The 25,884-nt window shown below is 35.4% G+C and overlaps 1 protein-coding gene across 1 annotated transcript in view; it reads right to left on the bottom strand.

Annotated features, from left to right (window-relative positions):
- The window catches only part of LOC114054214 (trimethylguanosine synthase-like), a 59,019-nt gene that overhangs the window by 31,948 nt on the left and 1,187 nt on the right, over positions 1-25,884 (bottom strand). The window contains exons 2-6 of the mRNA XM_027877385.1: positions 18,544-18,611; positions 16,406-16,572; positions 14,989-15,817; positions 10,741-10,858; positions 8,604-8,690 (exon numbers count right to left, since the gene is read on the bottom strand). Of these exons, the coding sequence (XP_027733186.1) occupies positions 8,604-8,690; positions 10,741-10,858; positions 14,989-15,817; positions 16,406-16,572; positions 18,544-18,611 (1,269 nt within the window). The remainder of the gene's footprint in view (positions 1-8,603; positions 8,691-10,740; positions 10,859-14,988; positions 15,818-16,405; positions 16,573-18,543; positions 18,612-25,884) is intronic.

Genomic DNA, 25,884 nt, shown 5'->3' with positions numbered 1-25,884 from the left:
TGAGGAAGCTATATTCATTCCACAGTTATGTGAACTTTCTGATCATTTTAATTTGGGTTGAACTTTAATACGAGACCAAGCAAATAATTAATTTGGCACATACAACTAATAGTAATGTTGTATAAGTTATCAAGTAAAAAAATTCTATCATTAATTTATTTTTATCTTACTATAATTGTTACAACAAAACCAGAAATGTCCATACATAATCTCTACAAATAAGTAAAAGTGATTGCAAAAGCTTATTATTTGGTGTTTTGTTAAGACAGGAAGCCTATTTGCTTTAGCTTATGGCAGTATCATCACCAACTGTATTTAATATGAATTTTGTTAATATTGTAATAATTTTTCTTTACTTTTATTCTCTGCTTCATTGTGTAATATGAATTATTTCTCTGAATTCTTCTAAATTATGACACAATTCTGTTTCTAGATTCATACATGAAGGGTCTGATATTTCATCAGTTTAAAATCCCTAGATATGTTTTAAACAGTTGCCTACACTGGAGATTTTTGTGAACTTATCTTGTATTCTGCTACCTTGCTGAAGCTATTTAATATTTCAACTATATTTTGTGGCTGTCACCTCTCCAGCATTCTCATGTTTGTAGAGCTCTACATACATTAACTGATTTGAGCTTCACAATCATCCTCTAAGGTAGGTATTGCTGGTATGATCACCCTCATTTTACAGATAAGGAAACTGAGGTTCAGAAGTGATTTACTTATAATAGAACTATGAAGCAGCCAAAGTGGCTGCTGATTCCCAGTCAAACACTCAGTTCACTACCTTATTATCCACAGAGATAATCTTTCTGCCTGTTCTTTACTAATGCTTATTCCTTTTTTTGTCTTGTTGCTACAGCTATTTTTTCTAAAAATAATGGAGACAATCTGCATTTTTTACTTTAGCCCTATTAGTGGGAAAGCTTTTAGTGTTGTTCCGATATTGCTAGTTCTTAATTTTAGAAAGATGCCTTGTCATGTTAGGTATTGCAAAGGTTCTTCTATCCCTACACTTTTCAGTGTTAATATGAGGGTTGTAAGTTAATGAAAGCTTTAAATATATTTACTGACACAATCAAATAATTTTATTGCTTTGAACAAATCTCAAATCCTTGCATTCTTGGTAAAAAGCCAACTTTTTTTTTTTTTGTAAAACCTGTTTACCAGAATTTTATTTAATAATTTTGCTATGAAAATTCTATATTATTGGTTTATAAATAGTTCTTATCTCCTAATCAGATTTTGCCAATCTGTGTAGTTTTCATTTTTATAGATCTTCATCTATCTCAACTCAATTTTACTTTATGGTTATATAACAATAGTTTTAGGTAACTTTATTTCTTCTCCCTTTACTGTGATTATTTCCTTTTGGTAATTTGGGTCTTTTCTTTCTTTTGATTAATTCACCTAATAGTTTCAATTTTCTTGGTCTTGAAAATTATTTTGTTAGTTCAGTTTTTTTTGTTCTGTCTTTAAGATAAAACAACTTTCTCTTATTTTTCTCTTTTTTTAGTTAAGTGTTTAGGGTTATGAATTTACATAGGATCATTGTGTTAGTCACATTCCATCAATTTTGGTATGCCATATTACGACTATCATTGTTAACTGTTTTTTATTCTTCCCACATTTGGTCTTTGCTCATTATTTGCACACATTATCATTTTAAGGCTTTATTAAGGTATACATGTTTTGTTTATATTAATTTATTTATTACTATTTTCATTGTGTTATAGCATATAAAGTTCAAATCTAATTTCTGTTTCATGTGTCACGCTCCCTGAACATACATCTTAAATTACTCTAAGACCTTAGTGGAGTGTGAAACATGAACTATACACTCAATAAATACTTGCTGACTGATTTTAGCTAACCAGGACTTCTTATATGCCACAATGATTTGAATGTAAGCTACCATTTCCTCCTCAACTGTGATTAATAATCACTGTTATTATTTGGTGTATATTTTTATACTTTTTTTTTTCCTTTCAAAGTTATTTTAGGGTTGAGTTACATTCAGACCAAACCATTTACTATTTAAATTAAGATTTTCTTAAGATTTCTGCCTTTCTTCATTATGAATGACAAATTCTTTATATCCTAGAGGTATCATTTACTTTCAGTGCTAAGAGTAAAAATTAAAATCTCTAAGGGTTAAATTGACTGTCTTTATATAGAGTTACCAAATTAAGTTTTTTCAACATTCTCTTCAAATCTATAATTTCTTCTTTGTCTTTTGCTTCAGTTGTCAATTTGAGTAACAATAAAGTATTACACCTATAATCCCCTACTCCTCAAATCTTTTTTTCATTTTGAAAAATTTTAACAGAATTTTTAAAAAATTAAGCTTTTCCTTTAAATACTTAGTTATTATGTCATTTGGTGCATATATATTTAATATTCATAGTTGTGCTGTCTATAGCACTAATGAATATGATATAGTTTACCAGTTTCAATACTATTTTCATTTCAACTTTAGCATATAATAGTATTACAATGCAACTTCCTTGTAGGAAGCAAATGCAAAGAAATTTTACTCCATTCTCTCATTTTAAATCTATAGTTTGATCTATACTTTAGATGTGTTTCCTAGAAGTAACAATATTAAATTTTATTTTCTAATCTATTTTGGAACCACCTTCTTTTTTAAAGGTAAATTAAATCCATTTACATTCAGAGATATAATTTTTGTTTGGGTTTTTACCTTCTGTAATACTGTTACATTGTTTTTTAATAGCCTAAGATTAACAATATAGTACATCTTGTTTCCTGAAGAGAAATTCTTGACTCTACATAGTTCACTGTCATATTCCCTTCCCCCACCAAATGAATAAAAGCAAAATACTGATCCTGGGATTCTTTTCAAAGCTTTCTGTCTTTTGCTGATTCTTGGCAGGACTGACTGTATTTTAGGAATTGCTCATTCCAGTCCATCATTTTTATACCTTTGGTACCCACATGAATTACATAATGATTTTCTGGTTTTCTGCTGTTCTCCTTAAATGGAATTTTCTCACTCAATTCCCAGCAACTAATTCCCAGTGTCCTCCTTAAAAGGTGGAACATCAAATTAACAATAGCCTATCTATACCTTTCAATATGTAAAAAGAACCATATCTTCCAGGATAAGGAAAGTCTCTCTGTACCCAGTCCTAATCAGACCACATTGGGTGGATTGGTTTCAGTTTAAGGACACTGATAAGATGGAGATCCTCCAGAAGAGGGCAGTTAGGATGGAGAAAGGTTGCAAGTTCTTGCCACAGAAGGAGCTTTGGATGTTTAGCCAGAAAAGGACACTTTATGAAAGACAATGATAGTGGTCTACAAGTATCTGAAGAACTATCATGTAGAAAAGGGATAGTCTTGTTTTTTCATGGAGGGCAGAATGAGGAACAACTGGTAGAAGTTAAAAAATGCTGACATCAGGAAAAACTGCCTCACAATTGGAACTGTCAAAAATGGAATGGGCTGCCAGGATAGAGGGTGAATTCTCTCTCTGAAGAGGTTAACCTAGAAATTAGTAAAGTCTCAAATTCTATCTAAGTACTTTGAGTCACAATTTACTAATTCCTTATTGTAAAGATTTGTTTACCTTGTTAAGTTTCTGCTTCATGGTTGGTTTGCGTGTCAAAGGCCCTGATAAGTTCTGCTCTTTTTGATACACTAAAAAAAAAAATCTCATCAACAATATGCTCATTTTGCTAAATAAGCAATCTTAGAGTGAGCTTTGTTTCTACTAAATCGCACCTCAGCTTCTCCTTTCATATCTCATTCTGGATGAGAAACCCTTTGATATTATGAAAATTAGTTTTTTGTTGATGTGACTTATTCCTTTCCTTTCCTTCCTTTCTGTTGCAGTCTGATGTCTATATTCTTGTGTGAATTCAATTGGGGGAGAAAGTACATTCCTGATTCTATGAAATTATATTTTGCCTTCTGTTATCATTTCTAAGAAAATTTATTGTACTACTTCTTGAAATATATTCAGATTTTGTTTCTTCATATTCTCTTGGAGAACCAAGAATTTTTAGGTTATCTTACTGAGCTTTATCCTCTAGTTTTGTTGCCTCTATTTGTAAAGGTCTAAAATCTAATTGAAGTTGTGCTACTTCTAAATTTTTTTTAGTTATTAATTTCTTTTTCCATTTTCTGTGAAGTGACTTTTTCCTGAGGACTTTAATTCCCTTCCCCTTTTGCTTTTTGGTTGTTTTCTCAGTTACTTGCCATTGTGTAGCTGTTCTGAATTCCTAAATAACAACTTGGCACAGAGGCGATCATTCCTTCCAATAATTCGCCATAACTCTTATTAGAAGCCATTGTTTTAACAGAATTCTGAAAACTTACGTACAATTGTCAGTATCAAGTCCCTCTTGAAATAATGATTTTCCCCCCTAAGATCTTTACATCTTTACCTTATTTTTTTTTAAACATATACACTCTAAAAATTATGTGGAGTCAAGTTTTCTTTATTTTGGGGGGGGTGGGGGGATGGGAAGGGAGAGACAAGAGAGGGCATTCAGAATTTTTCCCTTAGATTCTGTTATATCTAAAATATTTCTAAATTATATGGCAAATGGAATGAACACAATTTTGAGTTAGAAGACCTGAGTTTGGGTATAATTCTGGCTACTTTACTAGCCAAGTAATAAATATGCAAGTCAGAGTATCAATTTCCTTATCACTCAGGGATTAATATACACACACATTATGTACATATGCAACATACATGTGTATATAAACACTAAAGTGCTTAAGCTACTATTATTTTAACTTCTAAAATTTCTCATGGTTCCCAATTCTTCAGCTATAGGTTTCTCTACTTTCTTATTTCTCCATAAATGAGTTAATGATCTACAAATGAATAATAAATGAAAGAAAGATTTAAAATAAATCCTGCTGTGAATCTTCTCCTAAAATGAAATAATCCTTCCTATTTTATTTAGTTTGGGATAATTGTTGTTCAGTTGTTTGGTTGTGTCAGATTCTTCAAGACCCCTGTGGAACCTACTGTCCATGAGGTTTTCTTGGTAAAGATACTGGAATGGTTTGCCAGTTTCTTCTCCAGTGGATTAAGGCAAACAGAGGTTAAGTGATTTGCCAAGGTTCACAAACCTAGCAAGTGTATGAGGCCACTAGGTGCTCCTAACTTTAGGCCCAACACTCTACCTACCGAACCATCTAGCTGTCTCCTAGGCAAATAGAGGTTAAGTAACTTTCCAAGATCACACAGCTAATAAGTGTCTGAGGCTGGATTTGATCTCAGGTCTTCCTGACTCCAGGGCCAGTGCTCTATCCAATGAATCATCAGTCTTTACTTTTTACAAATTGGTTAGCACTTTCCTCAACCGAGGACATGGCAGAATGAGCAAATTACACTAAAAGGACTGCCTGAGATACATTGCAAAAATTACTAGTTTTGGAGTTGGAAGACTCAGGTTTACCTCCTGGTTTAGTCATATATTACCTATGTGATCTTGAGCAAGTCATTTAACTTTCCTAGGCTTCAGTTTCCTCAGTTGGACTAGAAGGTCTCTTCTAATTCTGCTATGTTTCTAGAGGCATGAGATAAGTGTATAAAAAAGCAACAGAATGGTCTTAAGATCTAAGTAGTTAAATTTTACCTCATACGTATATGCATTTTAACTGACTGCTAAAGACGGTATAAAGCATGCCAATAATCCAAAAGAAATGGTGACACTGTGGATACAAAGACACAAAAGGAAAAACAGTCCCTACCTTCGAATGGCTTATATTGTACTGTGTAATACAACACATAAATATGTGTGTGTGTGTGTGTATGACAATTTGAAGCTGTACTCGTAACTAGTACTTCATTATTGTAATACTCATAACTAGGGTAATGAAGAAAAATTTCCCAACAACTAAACCTGGAGGTGAGGAAATACTGTGCTACTAACATGGGGAACATCCTGTACAAAGGTGCAGAAGTAGGAAATGGAATGCCAAGTAGGCCAGTTCAACTGAAATAGTATATAAAGAGAAGTTATGTGACATGAGCCTGAAAAAAAATCCTGATGGCAGACTGTGGGTTTTAAATGCCAACTTTAGTTTGTACTTCACTCTTGAGGTACTCCAAACCTTTGTTTAAAAGTATTTATTAAGCACCTACTGTGTGCAAGGCACTGCGCTAAGCACTGTTGATACAAAGAAAGTTAAAACAATGCTGCCTTAGAGAGCTCTGATGGAGGAGAACACATGTAAATAAGTACATAGAGGGATGGGGAGAGAGACAGAGTAGAATCTAGGGAGATAATCCCAGAGAGGAAGGCACTAGCAGCTGGGGAGCTGGATAAAGACCTCAGAAGGTAGTATCTGAGTTGAAACTCGAAGGAATAGTGTTCACCTTCCATTTAATGCCAGTCTCTCTCTTCCTTCTGTCTATCCAAATCTTATCCATCCTTTAAGGTCCAGGTATTTCTTCACAGGGTCCTTTTTTTTTGAAGTCTAACAGTACTTCTTGTTCTTGCTCATTTTGGCACTAATAATATACTACTCAAAACTTATTGGTGTATATACCATCTTCCAAATTTTATTGTTGTTTCCTAGGAGACAGAGATAATGCCTTAGATTTCTTTTGTAGTTCCCTTAGCACTCAGTAGTTACGTACATATTGAGTGACCAATAAACGCTTAGTGAACAAATGAATCTGTAGTTCTACAATGAAATTAAATAGGGAAATGGGATATTTATAGTTACAGAAATCTGGCAATGGTATCTGAGATCTATTCCCACATTTTACAGATGAGGAAAAAAACTGAGATCTCAAAGAAATGAAGTGACTCACAGTAGGAGCAGAACTATACCCTCTCCCCTCTCACCCACCCTCCACATATGGTTGCCAAACTGATACTCCTAAGGCAAAGGTACATTACATGTTACTCACTTAATGAAGAAGGTACAGTGGATCTAGAATAAAATACAATCTCTTTTGACTTTTAAATCCTTCTTCTGGTTCTAGCTTACTTTTCCAGGCTGAAAGTATCCCTTTCTCTTTCATATATTTTACATTCTAGCTCTCATCAATATGTCTTTGCATAGACCTTATTCTGTGCCTAGAATTCATTACTTACTCATCCCATATCACCAAGTCTTTAGAGTTCTTCAAGGCTTTGCTCAAGTACCACCTTACATGAAGCCCATGACTAAATCCCTATGCAAAATTACTCTGAATTTATTTTGTATTTATATTTTTGTACAGGGTGTTTTCCCCCTATAGAACATAAGCTCCTTAAAGGTGGGTACTGTTGGGTTTTTCTCTTTGTATTTGCAATGCCTAGCTGAGTTTGACACACAGAACATGCTTTAAAAATGTTTAATGTACAGCTGAGTATATTAAATTTTAAGTAGTTTATCATGAACTTAACTAAACTTAGATTTACAACCATGTACACTGAAACACTTTAATTTTATATCTGTCACAACTTATCAGTTACTACTGCTTTGTATTCCTTTTCCACTTTTTTCTCACTTATCCCTATAATTGCATATATATTTTTGTATAGTTGTAATCTCTTATAATTTCTGTATCTGTTTCTTTAAAATATCTTACAATATAATATGTATTTCCATATTTCTCATGTCATCCTTAAGGGCATCATAATTTTCACAGGCAACTCTCAAAGACGAAGTTATAGATGAGTTGTCAATATGAAGCTCTTCAGGTCAATTATATCAAATATCTGACTGAACAAATATTCAAAGAGCCACACAATGTTATGAGCTAAAAACGATCTAATTCAACTCCCTCAATCTTACTAAAGGTAAGTGATATGCCCAACGTCACATAGCTGCGAAACTGAGGAGCTGAGACTTGAAACCCAATCCTTTGAATCTCAAATCAAATGTTCTTCCCATCCTATAATATGTATTACACCAATATCTCAGTCTTTGTCATAAGGTTGATTCCAATTTTTCACAATTAAAAATAACTTATGTATCTTTGAAAAGATATTTTTAAAAAAGGTTCTTCTTAAAGTATATATTCCCTATAATGGAATTCTTGTGTCAAAGAGAATGTTTTCACTATAGAAACTTGTAGCCTCAAAGCATCATATAAAGGGTAGTTATTATTACTTTATTCAAGCACAAGCCTAGAGTTTTGTTTTCTTTTTCCTACAGTGGCCATTCCAAGAGGGTCTAAGCTCTGCTCATGATAGTGTTTAAAGTGGTTCCTTTTCAGCACAGCTGCTACAGAGCCACAAAAAGGGACAAGAGTTACTGGTAAAATACTTTAACAATCTGGGAGTTCTTATCTGGATACAAGAATATGTTAATATAGAAAGGGATCCACATTCTTATACCGTATTAGCCGAATGGATCTGAGGTCAAGAGAATTCTTCAATTCGCTAATACCTTTCTTATGATAATCCCCAAGATTATCTTACAAAGTTAAGGTTACACAAGGAAAAGAATTATAACTTGTTAGAAGAGGGTCTCAGATCTATTGTAGTTTTCATTAAATGGACTACTTGTTTAAATTGTAAGGTCTAAAGTGTAAGAAAATATATTCATATTGACCAATCAAATATAGATAGAAAACTCTAAAATTTAGAATACAAAAATCATGAATAAAAAATTACTTTTGCCCTGAGCCATGCTGGAATCCCAAGAGAGAGCCATTGTCATCAAAGTCCACAATCGGATTTTCATCAATATCTAGTTCATGGCTACAAATACAAAAAGAGAAGCAGTCTGCATTAACACTGACCAACAAGCTCCATTATCTCCACAGATGATCATTATTTTCAATAGTTTGAAATAATAAAATGTAAACTAGCACAACAGTAGAATGTACATAAGTCAAGATACTTACAGCTTTTCTATAATAATCAACTATAGTTCAAATAACCAGGAAAAGGAGATGGTTCTCTTATTAGGACTTTACAAATCACTTAAAATACTTAGATTTGGACATACACAAAGGCTACAGTGAGAATACAGTGTTCCTTCTTTCACTAGGTTTTCTAATGGAAAAGTTACCACTAAGAAACATTTATAATACTTCAAAGCAACTTTTTTGTCCATTTTTTTTTAAAAAATAAAAGGCATTTTAGTAACAAAAAATACTACAGAACTATACTTATGCACCTAGGTGAAGAAAAGCCAAGGTGGAAAAATTGACTCTAAGCAAGAAAAACTAGTAGTAAAAATAATAATCCAACTTATCTAAAATTTAGGATCTTGATAACAACCACCACCAGAAGCACTCCAGAAATTTATAATGTAGTAGCTACTTTGGAGACAGTGTGGTTCAATGGACAGAGTGCTGGACTTTGAGTCAGAACTCCTGGGTCTGAATCTCACCTCAGAAATTTACTAGCTGTGTGACTCTAAACAAGTGGATTTGCCTCTCAGAGCCTCAGTTTCCTCACCTATAACTTGGGGATTATACTTTCATTTTTTATCTAACAGAGTTGTTGAGAAGGAAGAGCTTAAAATGCTATATAGGTGTGAATTTTTGATATTAGGACACTAAAACAGGTAGCTATGAATACATTTAGAACTTCTTCTACCAATGCGGATCATTACATTTTCTGCAGCATGTGTCAGAGGTGGGACTTGAATACTAACCTTCTTAAATGACACTAGCTCTATATTCACTGCATTGAACTGTTATTAAAGTAATGCAAAATGAAGTGCTATGTGAAGTATAGAGAGGAAATTGATTTTATTACTCTGTATTTCCTTTGGAATTCACAGTCTGTGATACCATCATTAATTTGTTTCTCTTTTCATATCTAGTCAGTTAGTAAGTTTGTGGATACAATTTCTTTTATCCCTTCACTTCCATCTCTTTCCCTTAGCACCACTCTCCACTCCACACTATTAAGATAGCTTCTTAACTGATACTTCCACCTCCACTCCAATTCTTTTTGAATACTGCCAGAATAATCTTTGTAATCTACATACATTCCAACAAATCTGGACTACTTTTTGGTGTCCTTCTCAACACTCAAAAATACACAGAACACCCACTTTTTACTTATGGTATTCTCCATGCCCCAAACATCTTCCCATCCTCTCCACTTTTTAGTTGTTTATCCATATTTTAGAGCTCTAATTGCTACTTCCATCATCAAGGCCTTTCCTGATCCTCTAATACCTATTTTTCCCCATTAAAATTATATAACGCTTCTATTTTGTAATTCTTTCTCTATTGTGTTCGTACAATATTTTGTATTACAATTCTATGTGTGTTTTAACATTCTACTAGATTATAGGATTTGTGAAAGAGACTGTGTGTTACCTAGGTTTTGTATCCCTCCCTGAACTTAAAACAGTACTCTAGATAATATAATTTATCCATTTAATGTTAAGATTCTGTTATCTTTGAACTCTTCACTATATAGACCAGCATGAAATAGTATGTACGTTCTTGTCCAAATTACAATCTTCCTGGACTTTAGTTCCTTACAGGTAAAATATGTAGATTCAACCAGGTGATATTTAAGGTTCCTTGAAGCTAAGTTTTATGAATTTTATCCAACAATAACTAAAAATATAATGTTTCATCTCTAAAATGAGACAGTACAAAGAGAAGTGAACTTTCTCTAATGTTCTTTTGAGAAGATAAATCTTATCTTCCTACTGACAATATAAGCTCTTTCAAATAGGGATTACGACTTTAAAAACCTCCTCCACAATCATGGTTGTATTTATTAAATGTTTTTGTGATTGACAATTATTATGGAAATATTGTCTGGTGAAAAGATTTACCTCCTCTTCAGTTTAGCTGGTTTATATTCAGGTGGCTCTTCCTCACTCTCATCTCCATCCTTACTGTTGCTGTATGACACTTCTTTGTTAGTCCTTGTTCCAGAAGTCTCCTGGGAATCTAAGACAGAGACAGATTTTTCAGCTCTTGTTCTGACAATTCTTCTGTCATTTTTTTTTTCCTTTTGTGAGGCAATTGGGGTTAAGTGACTTGCCCAGAGTCAGTGAGTGTTATGTGTCTGAGGTCAGATCTGAACTCAGGTCCTCCTGACTCCAGGGCCAGCACTCTATCTACAGTGCCACCCAGCTGCCCCTTCTGTCATTTTCAAACTCAATCTAAATGTTTCAGTGTCTTTCTTACAAGTCACTTCATTTCAGCGCCCCAGACAATTTCCTAAGATTGTAAGTTGCAGAGACGGCACTGACCTACAGTGGTAGAGGAATTTCCTCACAACAGTTCTCTATACCAGGGCTTCTTAAACTTTTTCTACTCGTGACCCCTTTTTGTGTTCTGTTGGCCATGCACAGTGCAAAGCACACATGCTTTGTGTTTAGAACCAAAGCTTCAGTGAAGTTGCACAATGCAACAGGGGCAAGGGCTGCTAGATACACCTCAGATTCATTATGCATTTGATTTTGAATTAATTTTTGGTCCTTGTGTGTTCAGACACCTTTTACTGTTGACAAATTTTTAAAAAGTACTGCTCAGGGCAGCTAGATGGTGCAGTGGTAAGGCTCAGACCTTGGAGTCAGGAGGACCTGAGTTCAAATCCGGTCTCAGACACTTGACACTTACTAGCTATATGACCCTGGGCAAGTCACTGAGTCACTTAACCCCAAATGCCTCACCAAAAAAACCAAAACAAAACAAACAAAAAAAAAAGGACTGCTCTATACTAGTACAACCACAGGTCAGATCCCTACTAACCAAAACAAGAGAGGAGATTAGTATACCAGATGACTAAAGAAGGCCAATGTTAATGTGAAATACTAGGAAGGAGGGAATTATTTATTAGATACTTACTGTATACCAGGGACTGTGCTAAGTGTTCTACAAATATTATCTCATAACAACCCTAAGAAGTAGATACTATTACTGTCCTTATTTTGCAAATGAAGAAACTGAGGCACACAGAAGTTAAATGACTTGCCTAAGGTCACCCAACTAATAAATGTCTAAGATTGGATTTGATCATCCTGACAGTAGGCGCAGTGCCTTACCCACTGCAATACCTGGCTAGGATAAATCTTATATTGATAGTTAAAGACTGTAAATTTAGATTGAGAGAAATTTTATATTACAAAGGAAAAGAGAAATGAAGAAGATGTATTGACTGTCTAGAGTTTCCAGATCTGATGTAAATGATTCCTTCAGGAACTGACTGATCAGTCAACAAGTCTTTAATAAGTACCAGGAAGAACTCTCAGAAATATTCAAGTTTATAGTTTAAGCTGGCAGTGGCCTTCAAGTCAAACAAACACTGTCATTTTATAGATGGAAAATAAGGTTCACAGAAGCAATGTGACTTGCCCATGGTCACACAAAAAGGAAGGGGCAGAAATGGGATGAGAGCCCAGGTTCTCCCACTACTCAGTGCTGCCCAAGTGACAGGCAGCCTGGGAACCACAAAAAGGAGAGGTCAGATGAGTTAACATCTCTGGGTTCATTCTGGTAGCAGGGTCAGGGAACAAAACAACTTGTACATCAGAAGAGTATTCAAAAAGGTGCCAAAGAGACTTGCTCAAGGTCATATAAGAGACAAGCTGATGAGCTAGGATTACTCATCATTATTCGTTTTTAAATATGAGATTTCTATACTGAGATGTTATTATCTTTTTGCCCAACTTGAATGGCTCCTCCTAGTAAGGAGGGGTTTTAAAGCCCTTGCAAGTCCCACCAAACTGAGCTAAATTTTTAGGGTGGTCACTTAATGCTCTAAGAGTTGGGCTAACTAATTCTGGACAAGCTCATCACTAGAAATGTGGTCACTAGGTGATGAATGTTTTTTTTTTTTTTAACACAGAGATTGTCAACTAAAGTATGTAATCACTACACTGGTCAAAGGAACACCAGTTACTAATGAAATCAATGATCTTCTGAAATGCTAAAGTATTATGATATTATGGTGACCAGAAAAAAAATTATTCTTTGGAAAAGTATTATATAAAACATCGTATTTTCTAAGTCATGTACCTGAGTATATAATATGTCCAGGTTATGATAATTTGCTGAAAGCTGAATAATATTGGAATGCTTACTTCATTTTATAATAACAGGATAAAAAAAAATCACAACTACATCTATCAGCATTTCAACTAAAAAATAACTACTTGTTACACATTTATGATGGGACTTTTAAAACATTTTCCTGCTGTTTTGCCTTTAGTGGTTGGCTGTATCAATGAAGTAAACATTTTCCTGCTGTTTTGCCTTTAGGGGTTGACAACAATAACCCAAAGCACATACCCTAAAGTGGCTCCAGTAAGTAATTCCCCTTTCTGATGACTATGTTAATGCACTTATTTATTAATATAGCCCAAGCATTTGAGACATCAGGAATTGGCCACGGTTACTAAGGCTATCTGTGGCCCTGGGTAGATGGACTAGATACTGAGATTTTTTTTTGGACCTATGACTTCATTGGTGTAGAGAACTCATAATGAGACAATTCCTTCTATCAAAGTAGATCAGAACAGCAACTACTGTGAAACCTACAATCTTAGAAAGTTATCTGAATGATTAAATGACTTTCTCAGAGTCACAAAGTCAAGGGCAGTCAAAAAGCACTTGTAATAAGCACTTACTAGGTATTATGGGTACCTAATAATACCTTGCCAGGTATTATGCTAAATTCTGTGGATACAAAAAAAGTTAAAAAAAAAAAACCACCACCAGTCTCTGCCCTCAAGCATCTTCCATTCTAATAAGGGAGATAACATGAAAATAATTAGGTATATACAAGATAAACATAGGACAGATGGAAAGTATAAGAAGACCAAAAAGGTAGGAAGGGGCCAGGTGATAAAAAACTAAATGCCAAACAAAGGACTTCATATTTGATTCTGTTGTGTCTAATTAGTTGCTACTGGAACTCACTGACAAAGGTGACATGGTCAGACCTACGCTTTAGAAAAACCACCTTGATAACAGAGTGGAAGATATGCTACAAGAGACTTAAGGCAGGGAGATCAGTTAGGAAGCAACAGTCTAGGTGAGAGATTATGAGGGCCTGAACTACAGTGGTGGCTATGTGAATGGGAAGAAGGGGCATATAAGAGATGTCATGAAAGTAGAAATGAAAAGATTTGGCAACAGACTGAATAGGTGGAATAAGTGAGATCAGAAGTAAAAGATAATACCAAGATTTTGAGCCTGGAGGATGGTGGAGTCCTGACAGTAATAGGGAAGAGTAAAGGGTTTGGAGGAAAAGATTTTAAATTCTGTTTTGGCTGAATTAAGTTTGAGGTGGCTTATCGGATAATCAGTTTGAGAAGTCCAAAAGGCAGCTGCTGATACAGGACTGGAGTGTTCTGGAAATAAGAGTAGGACAAAATACAGATTTGGAAATCATGTGCATAGAGATAATAACTGATCCAACAGTGGCTGACGAGATCATAAAAGGAGATGGTATACAATGAAAAGAGGGCCCAGAATGGAGTGTGAGGGGACAGCCACAGTGAAGTGTCAGTGACATAGATGAAGAAGTACAGATTAACCAAAGGATTCTGAGAAGGAACAGTCAGCAGAAAGGAGAACCAAGAGAGAGCAGTATCATAAAAACCTAGAGAACAAACAGTATCCTGGAGAAGTTGTTCAGGGTCATACGCTACTGTGAAGTCAAGGATGACTGACAAAAGACTATTAAATTTGGCTGGTAAGAGATTATTGGTAATTCAACCTAGGTCTTTCGGACTTCAGGGCCAGGTCTCTATACTATGACTCCTGATCATGAGATATAATATTGATACATGTGAATTCCATAATTCCTAGGTAAACTGGACCTTCAAAGGGATACCAATATTTATTCCTTAAAAGGTCATGAAAGTAGCAATACGAAACCAATATAAACTTTGTTTTCATTTAAGAAAGAATGATACCATGACAATGAAATTTTTTTAAAAAGATTAAATTGTTACTCAGTAAGATTACTAGTTACCATTTTTGACCTACAAGATGATAGTTTCATGATCAATTCTTGTGTTACATGGGTTCATTTGACTAATCTCTATTTTAGCTAATTATAAACTGACCTGCTTGGTTGGTACTTCTATTTTCTGACAAATTCCTTTTCTTGGTTGCTCCATCACATGGCTCACATTCATTGGAAAGAGTGCACTGTTGTTCACTGTTAACTTCACTTGGATACTGACAATCACCGCAAATTACAGTTGAGTTCAAGCAGTCATTCTCTATTTCCACTGAATTCAAATTTATGTTGCTAATTCCATCAAGTATTTCCTCATGATGCTTATCATTTGTATTTTCTTCATAAATTTCCTCCTCACTTCTAGCCATGGAAACTAAGTCCAATAATGATCCCCTTGTAATGTTACTATCATTTTTCTCATCCATTTCTATTTTAGACACACAATTATCTGTACCATAACTTTGTGAACAATCAAAAGTCCACCCCTGACTTTCCCAATATTGAAACTGTTCCAAATAATACCAGTAAACATGACTATAATGTTGTTCCCATCTTTCCTTTGTCTCAGGAGAATTCCAAGGTTCAGTAGACAATATTTCACTTGGGTGTTTTTCTTGCCAGCTCTGCCATAACAATCCTTCTCCATACTCACTCCAATACTTTTGCCATTTCTCTGTAATTTCTAGTTTTGGAGGTAATACAGTTTCAGTAGATAATTTTCCAGTTTCTACTTCTTTCTCATTTTGAGGTTCACACGTTCTGGTCTCCTCATATTGCTCAAAGGCTGAAGATGGATCATCTGACATTAAGTAGTCATCATCTTCATGAATCTCTTTCCATGATTCTTGCAGAATTTCATCTGAGTATTTCTTCTGAGATTTTTTCTTTTTCTTTTTAAATTTAGTTTTTTTATTTTTGGAATTCATGGACACCTAAATATCAGTGAAAATGTCAATTTCATTATGACAATTTTAACATCTTTCTTTTTAGAAATCATAAATGAGACATTCTATATTTAAAAAAATAATATTAATTACTTATGGGCTTAAACTATGAACCTTCTAAGAAAAATAAATAAAATATTCTTTTCATCCCTGAAGATTATTTCAGCCCTGGAACTTACACTTCATCAGTACCCTGTGCTCTGCCTCTGATTAGAGAGTAGAGAGTTCCTCTCAGAACCTGCCTCTAAGAAGGGACAACTATTTCTTCATTTCCCATTCAGCTTTATTCCTCTGGACTTCTCCATCACGCCCTCATTTGCTGGTACCCCAGCTTCCTTTTCTGTGTTGTCTTCTCCATTAAGTTGTAAGTTCTTTGAGGGTAGGGATTGTCTTTTGTCTTTTTTTTTTTTTTTGGATCCCCAGGGCTTAGGTAGAGTGCCTGGCACACCATAGGCACTTAATAAATGTTTACTGACTGAGCTAAAAAAACTTGGGAAAAAAATTCACTAATCCTGTATATTTTGTGCCTCATGGCTTATGACTAGAAGTAAAGGAAATAAGTAATCTAATATTTACCTCAAAATTCTTGTGAGCAGACAAGCCTCCAAATTGAAGGGGTAGTCCCATACTTCTCATAAGTTCAGCCTCTGAATCCAGTTCAATTTCATCTGATCTCAAAGCACTGCCATTCTCCAATTCTATGGTCCCATGGGAATTATGTTCCCTCTCTTCTGTGGCTTGTTCTACAGATAGGTTTTTTTGAAGTTTATGGTTAAATTAAATAAACATACAAACACTCACATGCACTTACATGATTACTTTCCAGGTCACATTCCCTGCCTCTGACTTGACTATACTGGCAACTTGAATTTTGCTCACAGAATTTTTTTTTAAAGCTATGAAGTTATCAACTCCATTCCCAGGAGAATATGTGTTTTTATGAATAAATCTAGAGCAAATAAGAACATGAACATATAATTGAATGGAAAGAACATAGTTCTATACCTTTGGATGCCAGGAGATATAGGCTTGAATTTTGTTTCTGCCACTACTGGTACGACTTTGGGGAAGTTACAATCTTTTTGGGCATAAACTTCCTTACATATAAAATGACTGTTGGACTAGATTATTTCTAAGGTCACTTAACTTACTCAAATCTTAGGAATAACTAATTTCTATTTATTACTAAACACCTTACTGCATTTTAATGCTATTTTTATAATTAATAATCCAAGGCACTACATGTAATTAATAAGAAAAAAAGAACATTAATTGACATGTGGATAACACAGCAGACATCAGCACTTGTAATGACAGTTTCAGGATACAACAATAGATTATCAAATGTATTTAATAACGGTTAACATTTACAAAGCTTTTTAAGGTTTTCAAAGAGGTTTACATTTATTTTCACAGTTAAAACAACCCTGTGAGGCAGGTACTATTATCATCTCCATTTTATAGATGAGAAAACGGAAGGTGAGAAAAGTTAAGCAACTTGCTTAGTGTCACAGAGCTGGTAAATGTTTGAAGCAGGATTAAAACTAAGGGGAGGTCTCTGACTTTGAGTCCAATAGTCTCTCTTAATAGGTTGTATTATACATTGTTGACAAAGTCAACAATTTTGTCTTCAAGTTCATTTAAGTTTAAGTCTAGACAAATATAGCATGACTTGTGAAGTTTGATGATATTATTGTTTCATTGCATTGAAAGATCTAGAAATGTTATAAAGAAACAAAAACATTATACCAATATGGAAAATTGAGAGATAATATAAAAGTAGTTTTCAGGAATTGGTGTACTTCTACACACAGATTAAATTTTGTTACAACAATTCCAGTTGACAGCCTAGTTATTTCAAACAATTCTTGGTGATTTATTCTAGTGGTTTATATAAAGAATTTCAACTTTTTCACATATATTCTCCACAGAAACAGACTGCAATCCCTATTCAAATTATATTACATATATATATATATATTTTTTAAAGTTCTGATCTATGATTTTATCTGTGTAGGGAACTCCCTGGTATCCCTAAGAGAGGGATCTGAGGCTGAAATACTGAAGTCTTTGGTTCTACTGAAAAGTTGAACTAATGTCTTCCTCAGTCCAAGGGCCTCCATCCACTATGCCATATTGCCTTACATATAACTTATACATACATATTTATATATGTGTACAGACACATGTACATATCTGTATCTATGCTAATCTATACACTATCTTAATTAATGAACTAGGAATGTACTACAGAATAGCATCAACCTGAAAGGTAGTACTGGCATATTCAACTTTTTACAACCTCACATGTGGCCAATCTGTTCATAATTCAGCAACAAAAAAAGCACCTACATACTTCATTTTCAATAGCGTTAATCTACTGATGTGTTAATTTGGGATGTTCATTCCAATTTCCAGTAAGTGGTAATTTTGCTTTACCAAAAGCCCCATCTAGTGGCAAAAGAGGATAACTGCAGTCTACAGGGTGGTTTTCGGGGGGGGGGGGGGGGCGGATGACGACAACCAAAAAACAAACCAAAAACCCCAAAATAATTTGTTTCTGGGACACTTTCCAGTAAAGTCATTGTGTAAAACATTTGCTAATTTGCAGAAAAATTTACATATTCACAGTAAAATACCACATGACAGGTGTTAATATAATGTGAATAAAAATATTGAATTATAGTTAATTTGCAAAAAGTAAAGGTATATACCTGTATTACTGGTATCACTGCCTTTAACATAGAACCCTTTTAATCCTAAATAGTACAATTTTCGATCCCTGTAAAACAAGATAAACAAAGCCATGTTAACTTTTGTACAAAAACAAATAAAATTATAAATCCAGAGAAATACTTGCTTTCAAGATGAATTTGAGGCTAAGATTCTATCCCCCCCACAGATTCCCTTTTAAAACCTGCAATATTGATTTTGTTCATGCAAAAGTTTTTCAACTAAATTTAATCAAAATTATCTGTTTTACTTTGTATGATTTCCTCTATCCCTTATCTAAGAATTGTCTCCCCTAGCCATAGTTAGGAAATTTAGCTCTATCCATTTTCCACTAATTAAAAAAAAATTATTTGACCTTTATAGAGTCAAGCATCAACTGGGAACTTAATGGAATATATGGTAGAAAATGCTGGTCTAAACCTAATATCCCCTCTCCCCCAACTGATTTCCAGTTTCCCAGCCTTTCCCGTAAAATATAAAGTCCTCAAGCAGTTTATATTCTCAGGTTTAATGAACACTGGGTTGCTGAGTTTGAGTGTAACTGAATCTTGCTTATCAATTTTCTTCCACTGACCTATTTTGCTACTTTTTGACCAGTTACAAATGGCAATGGATCATCCATCCTGTAACAGAAAGAGCAAGCAGGGCAGTCTGGCTAGAAAAATGAAGTACCCATGGGGAAGTAATGTACAACAGATCTGAAAAGATAAGATGGAGCTAGAATGTGAAGGGCTAATAAACATGACAAACATGTATCTTAGAGGCAATAGACAACTACTGAAGCTTCTTGATCGGGAGAATTAAAGGGTCAGATTTAGGATTATCACTCTGGCAGCTCTATATATACAACACAGAACAGAGATCTGATAGATAAAAACCTATCAGGGTACTACTGTAATAGTCTAGGTGAAAACTAATGAGGGCCTGAATTAGGGTGGTTGTGGTATGAGTGGAGAGAAGAAAAGGCACTGAACTGATAGAGGAGGAAGAATTTACCAGATCTGGCAACTAACTGTATATGGGATGTAAGAGTGTTGTATCAAGGAGGAGCATTAACCTGGATAACTAAAAGAATGGTGATGCTCTGCAGAAACAGGAGGTTCAGATGAGTTTAAGAAAAGTGAAAACAAGGTAAAAGAGATAGGCACAACAGAACAGATGAAAAATTTATTGGTAAGAAAATTTAGCAGGAATTTTAAACTGTGTGGTTGTGGTTTGTCCTTCATTCTTGAAGAGGACTATGACATCAGGAAGATGATGTCATGACTTGCATGTGAACTGGATTTAAGTGAGGGAGGGCTGTGCAAAGTCACCAGCCTCACTTCCTCCAGAGTCATCTGGGTTCAGTAGCAAGATATAGATCAGGACAACTGGAGATGGCCCCAACAGGAATTTTAAATATAAACAGAGGGAAAGGGGTGAAGGAAAAAGCCCTTCTAACTATCCTATAGACATGAATAAATAAGAGTTTTGGAAACTGCTTTAGGTGGTGAAACAAAGATTCAAGTGGCACAATCACACACAGACAAAAACCAAACACTTACAAAAGACCATCTATAAAATAGCAGATGGGGCTACCAAGTACAGAAAATAACTTATTTCAGTGCTCCAAATATGATGAAGTCAATCATTAAAATATTTGTAGAGAGTTGGAAAAAAGGTGTTAATAAATAAGTTTTTTTTAATAGTCTTTAGAAAAACTCATTTCAGACTAATAGGCAACTTGTCTAAGTCCTGTCTCTGAAGTAACCTGGCAGTGTAAATCACTTAACAAATGATTGTTAAGTCACTTAAACTCTTCTTGCCTTCAGGCAACTTTCAAAGATTACAAATTGTAGAAGTAGTGATTTTCATAGGCAGAGGGAGTTTCCTTACTAGGAGTTCCTTACACCAAAGAAAGAAATCACAGGTCTGGACAAAATAAAATAACTTGGAATGTCTTAAACAGCAGTTGAACATGTTCACCGCCTGACAATTCAGCAAAATAGTTTTTAAAAAATCAACATGTCTTTAAACACAATAAAAGAGTTTTTGTAATTACTCTTAAAGTCTCTTGGGACAGCTGGGTGACGCAGTGGATAGAGCACCAGCCCTGAAGTCAGGAGGACCCAAGTTCAAATCTGGCCTCAGACCAAACACTTGACACTTACTAGCTGTGTGACCCTGGGCAAGTCACTTAACCAAAGTCTCTCCTCTTCCTCTTCCCTCCAATATTGACAGTTTGCAGACTGGCAGTCCCATCTGCAAATTATTTTATTTTTGCAGAGGTGTCTTAACAGTATCAGAGGTGCAGCAGATAAAAGGATGGATTTGTATTCTGAAAGTTTTGGTTTGACTCAAGGGTCACTTGTGTAAGTCTGGACAGGCCACGAAACCTTTCTGGGTCTCAATTTCCTAATTTGTAAAATGAGGCAGTTCGACATTAAAGAACCTTCTAGCTCTAACTCAATGATCCTTTAGTACCAACACAGAGAAACCACTGTGTTCTCAATTCACCCACAGGGCAGAGTAGATTTTTATACTTATAAACTTACAATATAATATTCAACTACAACTTTCCTTTAGATCTTACTCCAAAATCTACCTTGGTAGTCAGGTAATCTGGTAAAAATAGCACAGCAACAATGTGTTAGAAACTAGAAGTTTTCACTATAGATATTCTGTTGTAATGAACACGATTTTAATGTCCAGTTTTATATCGAGTCATTTTTTTAAGTCTCAACTTAACAAAATTTAGGCTAATTCCACTTTAAAGTGCCTATTCCTTAGCAGTTACTCTACTTAATAAAGACTTGTTTTGGTATAGTAGTTATACACACATATTGTACTTAAATATAATCCAAGGTAGATAATGGAGTGCAGATTTAGAGCTGGTAGGAACACAGGTGCCATTTAATCCAACCCCTTAATTTTATAGATGATGAAACTTAAGGCCCATGGAGGTGAAGTGGTTTATCCAAGGTAACACACAGGTAGTAGTGGAGATGAATTTCTAAAATGATTATTTTATCCATTAATTATGTAATGCCTGAGACAACACATTCATGTAATGACTTCTAGAACTTTTATGAATCTTTTACATAAACCAGAATAGAATTAAGTTCTAGTTTATTTTCTTGCCCAACTTTTCAAAATTTACCATCAGGATCCATCTTTACCAAGTTCATAAGTCTTATATAGGACTTGTCTACAGCACAAACATCTAGTCATTAAATTTTGACAAAGTTCGGAAAATGATTAGAAAAATCTTTGTGAAATTTACATCAATGTCACTGAGGACATTTAAATAATGGATTCAGATCATGAAAGTAATGAGGCTTTTAACAATCCTCCTTATACAGAAACAATGGTTTCTTTTTCTGCAAGTAGCTTAAATTAAGAAACTGGACATTGGAAAAAAAAAGATTTTGCTTATACTTAATCAGCAGAAGGCTGTATCACCTGGTAAAGGTCTTCCACATATTCCAACTGATACATCACTCTGCAAATGGTCTAAGTGACCTCCCTTTTTCTAATTTCTACCTTCTCCAGGCCACTGTCTACACAGCTGCCAAATTGATATTTTGAAATTATAGATTTAACCATATTATTTTCATGTTCAAATAATCTCCAGTGGTTCCTATTGCCTTTAGCATAAAATACACATTCCTATGTTGGTCAATTAAAGCATTTCAGAATCTGGTTCCAACGTGATCTTTGCTTATATACTACTTCCCCATAGCCACTCTATTCTCCAGCCAAAATGAACTACTTTTTGTTTTCTCTTATAGGGCCTTCCATCTCCTGCCAAAGTTTGTTGAATCAAAAGGACAAAGAATTGCCACCCCCAGGATACTCAAAAAGATGTCACAGACTCTAAATCAATTCCTAAAGAGGAGTTCTAAAAAATGTTTGGAGCAAAGTCAATATTGTTTACAATAAAGACAAAACATCAATTGAAGCAGAAACTGTTGACAGTGATAGAGATAGCTCAGAAAATGAAACTGGTAAAATTCTATGTGGTGAAATCTGCATTCACCAAGTGGGGGGAAGAGATTATCACCTTTTCTAAAACCGTTAATTTTCTAGTTTGCTTGACTCTATGAAGAATGTTAAATTTAGAAAATAATTAACTTTCCCAGTAGGATAAGTACCCTGAGGACTGGGACTTAGACAATACCAGGTGCATACACAGTAGGCATTTAATAAACATTTGTTGCTTTGAATTTTTTGAAAGGGTTATTAGCCATTAATATGGATGTATGATTTGAGATACAGATGCAGTATTGCCCAGTGGATCGAGTGGAATCAGGGAGGCTTGTGTTCAAAGCCTTTCTCTGATACTTATTACTAGCTCTGTTACCCCAAGCAAGTCATTTAGCCACAATGAGCCTCAAGGAACTCATTAAGACCTAGTTACTAAATCACAGGTGGTGATCTGAGACAAAATTAGATCCTTTGTATATGACTTCTGAGAATTTGTCTCCTTTTCTTTTAAGCTGGATTAAAATTTAGATCTGAAGTCCAGTGCAAACCTCTGTATTGTACAAATAAGGAACTGAGGCCCAGAGACTTGCCTAAAGTCTGTTCTAGTGGCAAAGACAAAATTCAAATCCACACCATTTTACTCCTAATGCAATTAATCAACAAGCAAATTTATTAAGTACCTATAAGTGGCAATCATTGTCTTAGGGATAGAAAGACAAAAAATGAAAGTACTTGTTGTCAAGAAGAGATAACATGTACTTCTGTAGACATATAAGGAATTCAAAAGAAATACAAAGTAGTTAAATAGCTAACATTTATATAGCAGGTTTACAGTGAACTTCACGTTCTCTCATTTGATCTTTAAACTATCCTGTGAAATTAATGCTATCATCATCCCCATGTTACAGATGAGGAAACTGAGGCTGTGAGAGGTTAAGTGACATGCACAGGATCACAAAGCTAGTTAAATGTCTGAAGCAGGACTTGAACTCAGGACTCCCAAGCTCTATTAACTGCACCATTGTACTAGCTAGCTGCCTAGTAAAACAAAGGATAGGGAGGGAGGGGTGGAAAGCAAAAGGGTCTTTTGAGTCAAGTCTTGAAAGAAGTGGAATATTCTATGAAACAGAGGTAAGTAGGGAATAACAGCTAGAATTTATACGATACCTACTTACTGTGCTAAGCTTAGCACTGTGCTAAGAACTTCACAAATGTTATTTTATTTGACCTTCACAACAATCCTGGGAGGATGATGCTATTAACTCTCCACAAGAGGTTGAACTAATGCATTCCAGTTAAAAGAGTTTAGACATGGAGTGCCTCATATGCCTGGACTGTAGAATGTGGGAAGGGGAATAATGTAATAAAGCTGGAAAATTAGGATGAGGGCAAATTGTGAAGGGCTTTAGAAACTGAACTGGAATTTTTATTTTATCCTAAAGTCAGTAGGGAACAATGACTTTGATTGAATATATGAGTGACATGGTCAGATAGGTGCTTAAGGAAAATCATGAACAGATAAGAAATTTGAGGTAGGAAGACCAATTAAGAGGCCTTTAATAGTCCAGGAGAGAGACGATGACAGCCTGAACTTAAAGTGGTGGCTGTGTGAGTAGCGAGAAGGGAACAGACCTGAGATGTGTGGAGGTAGAAAAGGCAAGATTTGACAACTGATTATATCTATGGAGTGAAAGAAAATAAAGAGTCAAGGATAACAATGAGATTATGCTACCTGGGAGCCTGGAAGAATGGTGATACAAATGGAGAAGTACAGAAAAGGAAAGAGTTTTAGAGAGAAAGATGAGTTCTGTTTTGAAATATGTCCTGTACATCCCATTTTAAGAATGAACTGGTGATACATATCTGGAGCTCAGGACAGAGACTAAAGCTGGATATGTAGATCTGGGAGTCACTTACAGAGTGAATAATTAAACCTACAGGAGTTGATGAGATGACCAAGAAAGGGAATATGAAGAAAAGAGGAGCCAACAGAGTCTTGAGGTACAATGATTTTCTAGCAAAGAATGTGGAAAGGTCAGACTGGGAGAGACTAGTGTCACAAAAACCCAGAGAAGACAAAAGAACAGATCACTGAGGCTGAAAGGCAGATGCTACAGAGCAGTCAAGAAGGATGAGGACTGAGAAAATAATATCAGATTTGGCAATTAAGAGATCATTGGAGGATAGCTAGGTGGCACAGTGGATAGAGCTCTGGCCTTGGAATCAGGAGGACCTGAGTTTAAATCTGAACTCAGACACCTGACACTTACTAGCTGTGTGACTCTGGGCAAGTCACTTAACCCTGATTGCTTCACCAAAAAGAGAGAGGAAGAGAGAGGGAGAAAGAGAGAGATGGGGAGAGAGAGAGGGAGAGAAAGGGGGAGAGGGGGAGAAAGAGAGGGAGAGGGGGAGAAAGGGAGGGGGAGAGAGGGGGAGGGGGGGGGAGAGAGAGAGAGAGAGAGAGAGAGAGAGAGAGAGAAAGAGAGAGAATTGGCAGTATGGGGAAAGGTTGGTTGAGGTTGGAAGCCAAACTGTAAAAGGTGGAAGAAAGTCAGGGGAGGGATCAAGAAGAGGCAACAAGCATAGACAGCTTTTCCTAGGAGAATGGCTGAGAAAAGATTAACAGATATAGGACTGGGACTATTACTGGAGGGGCTGAAGAATCTAGGGAAGGTTTTTTTTTTTAAAAGGATGAGAAATTTGTTCATGTTTAAAGGCACTAGGGAAGAAATACCCTATTTCCCTATCTCCCTAAGGAGATAAGAGGATGGGGAAAGGGAGGAAAAGGATTAAAGTGGACAATCTGTTGGAGAAGATGGGGGGGGTAGGATGAGGGGCATACGTAGAGGTATGGGTGTTAGCTAAGAGACTTATTAAAGACTGGAGTAAAGGAGAAAGCAGAGATGATTGTAAAGAGGTTTTGAAATGATGAAAAGGGAATATGAGGGTTGTTGTTCAGTTGTGTCTGACTCTTCATGACCCTATTTGGGGTTTTCTTGGCAAAGGTACTGGAGTGAGCCTCCACCTCATTTTACAGTTGAGGAAACGGAGATAAACAAGATGAAGTGACTTGCCCAGGGTCACACAGTTAGTAAGGGTCTGAGACCAAATCTGAATTCAGGAAGATAAGTCCTCCTGGCCACAGGCCTGGTACTCCATCCACTAGACACCTAGGTGTACCAAAGGTGTACTCACACAGCCACCACTTTAAGTTCAGACTGTCATCACCTCTCTCCTGGACTTTTAAAGGCCTCTTAATTGGTCTTCCTGCCCCAGGTTTCTTCTCAGTTCACAATTTTCCTTAAGCACCTATCTGACCATGTCACTCCTATATTCAATCAAAAGTCCTTGGTTCT

This window comes from Vombatus ursinus, unplaced genomic scaffold (assembly GCF_900497805.2).
Source record: "Vombatus ursinus unplaced genomic scaffold, bare-nosed wombat genome assembly UNPS02014812.1, whole genome shotgun sequence".
NCBI lineage: Eukaryota > Metazoa > Chordata > Mammalia > Diprotodontia > Vombatidae > Vombatus > Vombatus ursinus.
The sequence above is the reverse complement of the archived record's forward strand: the minus strand, read 5'-3'. Positions and strand labels throughout refer to the sequence as shown.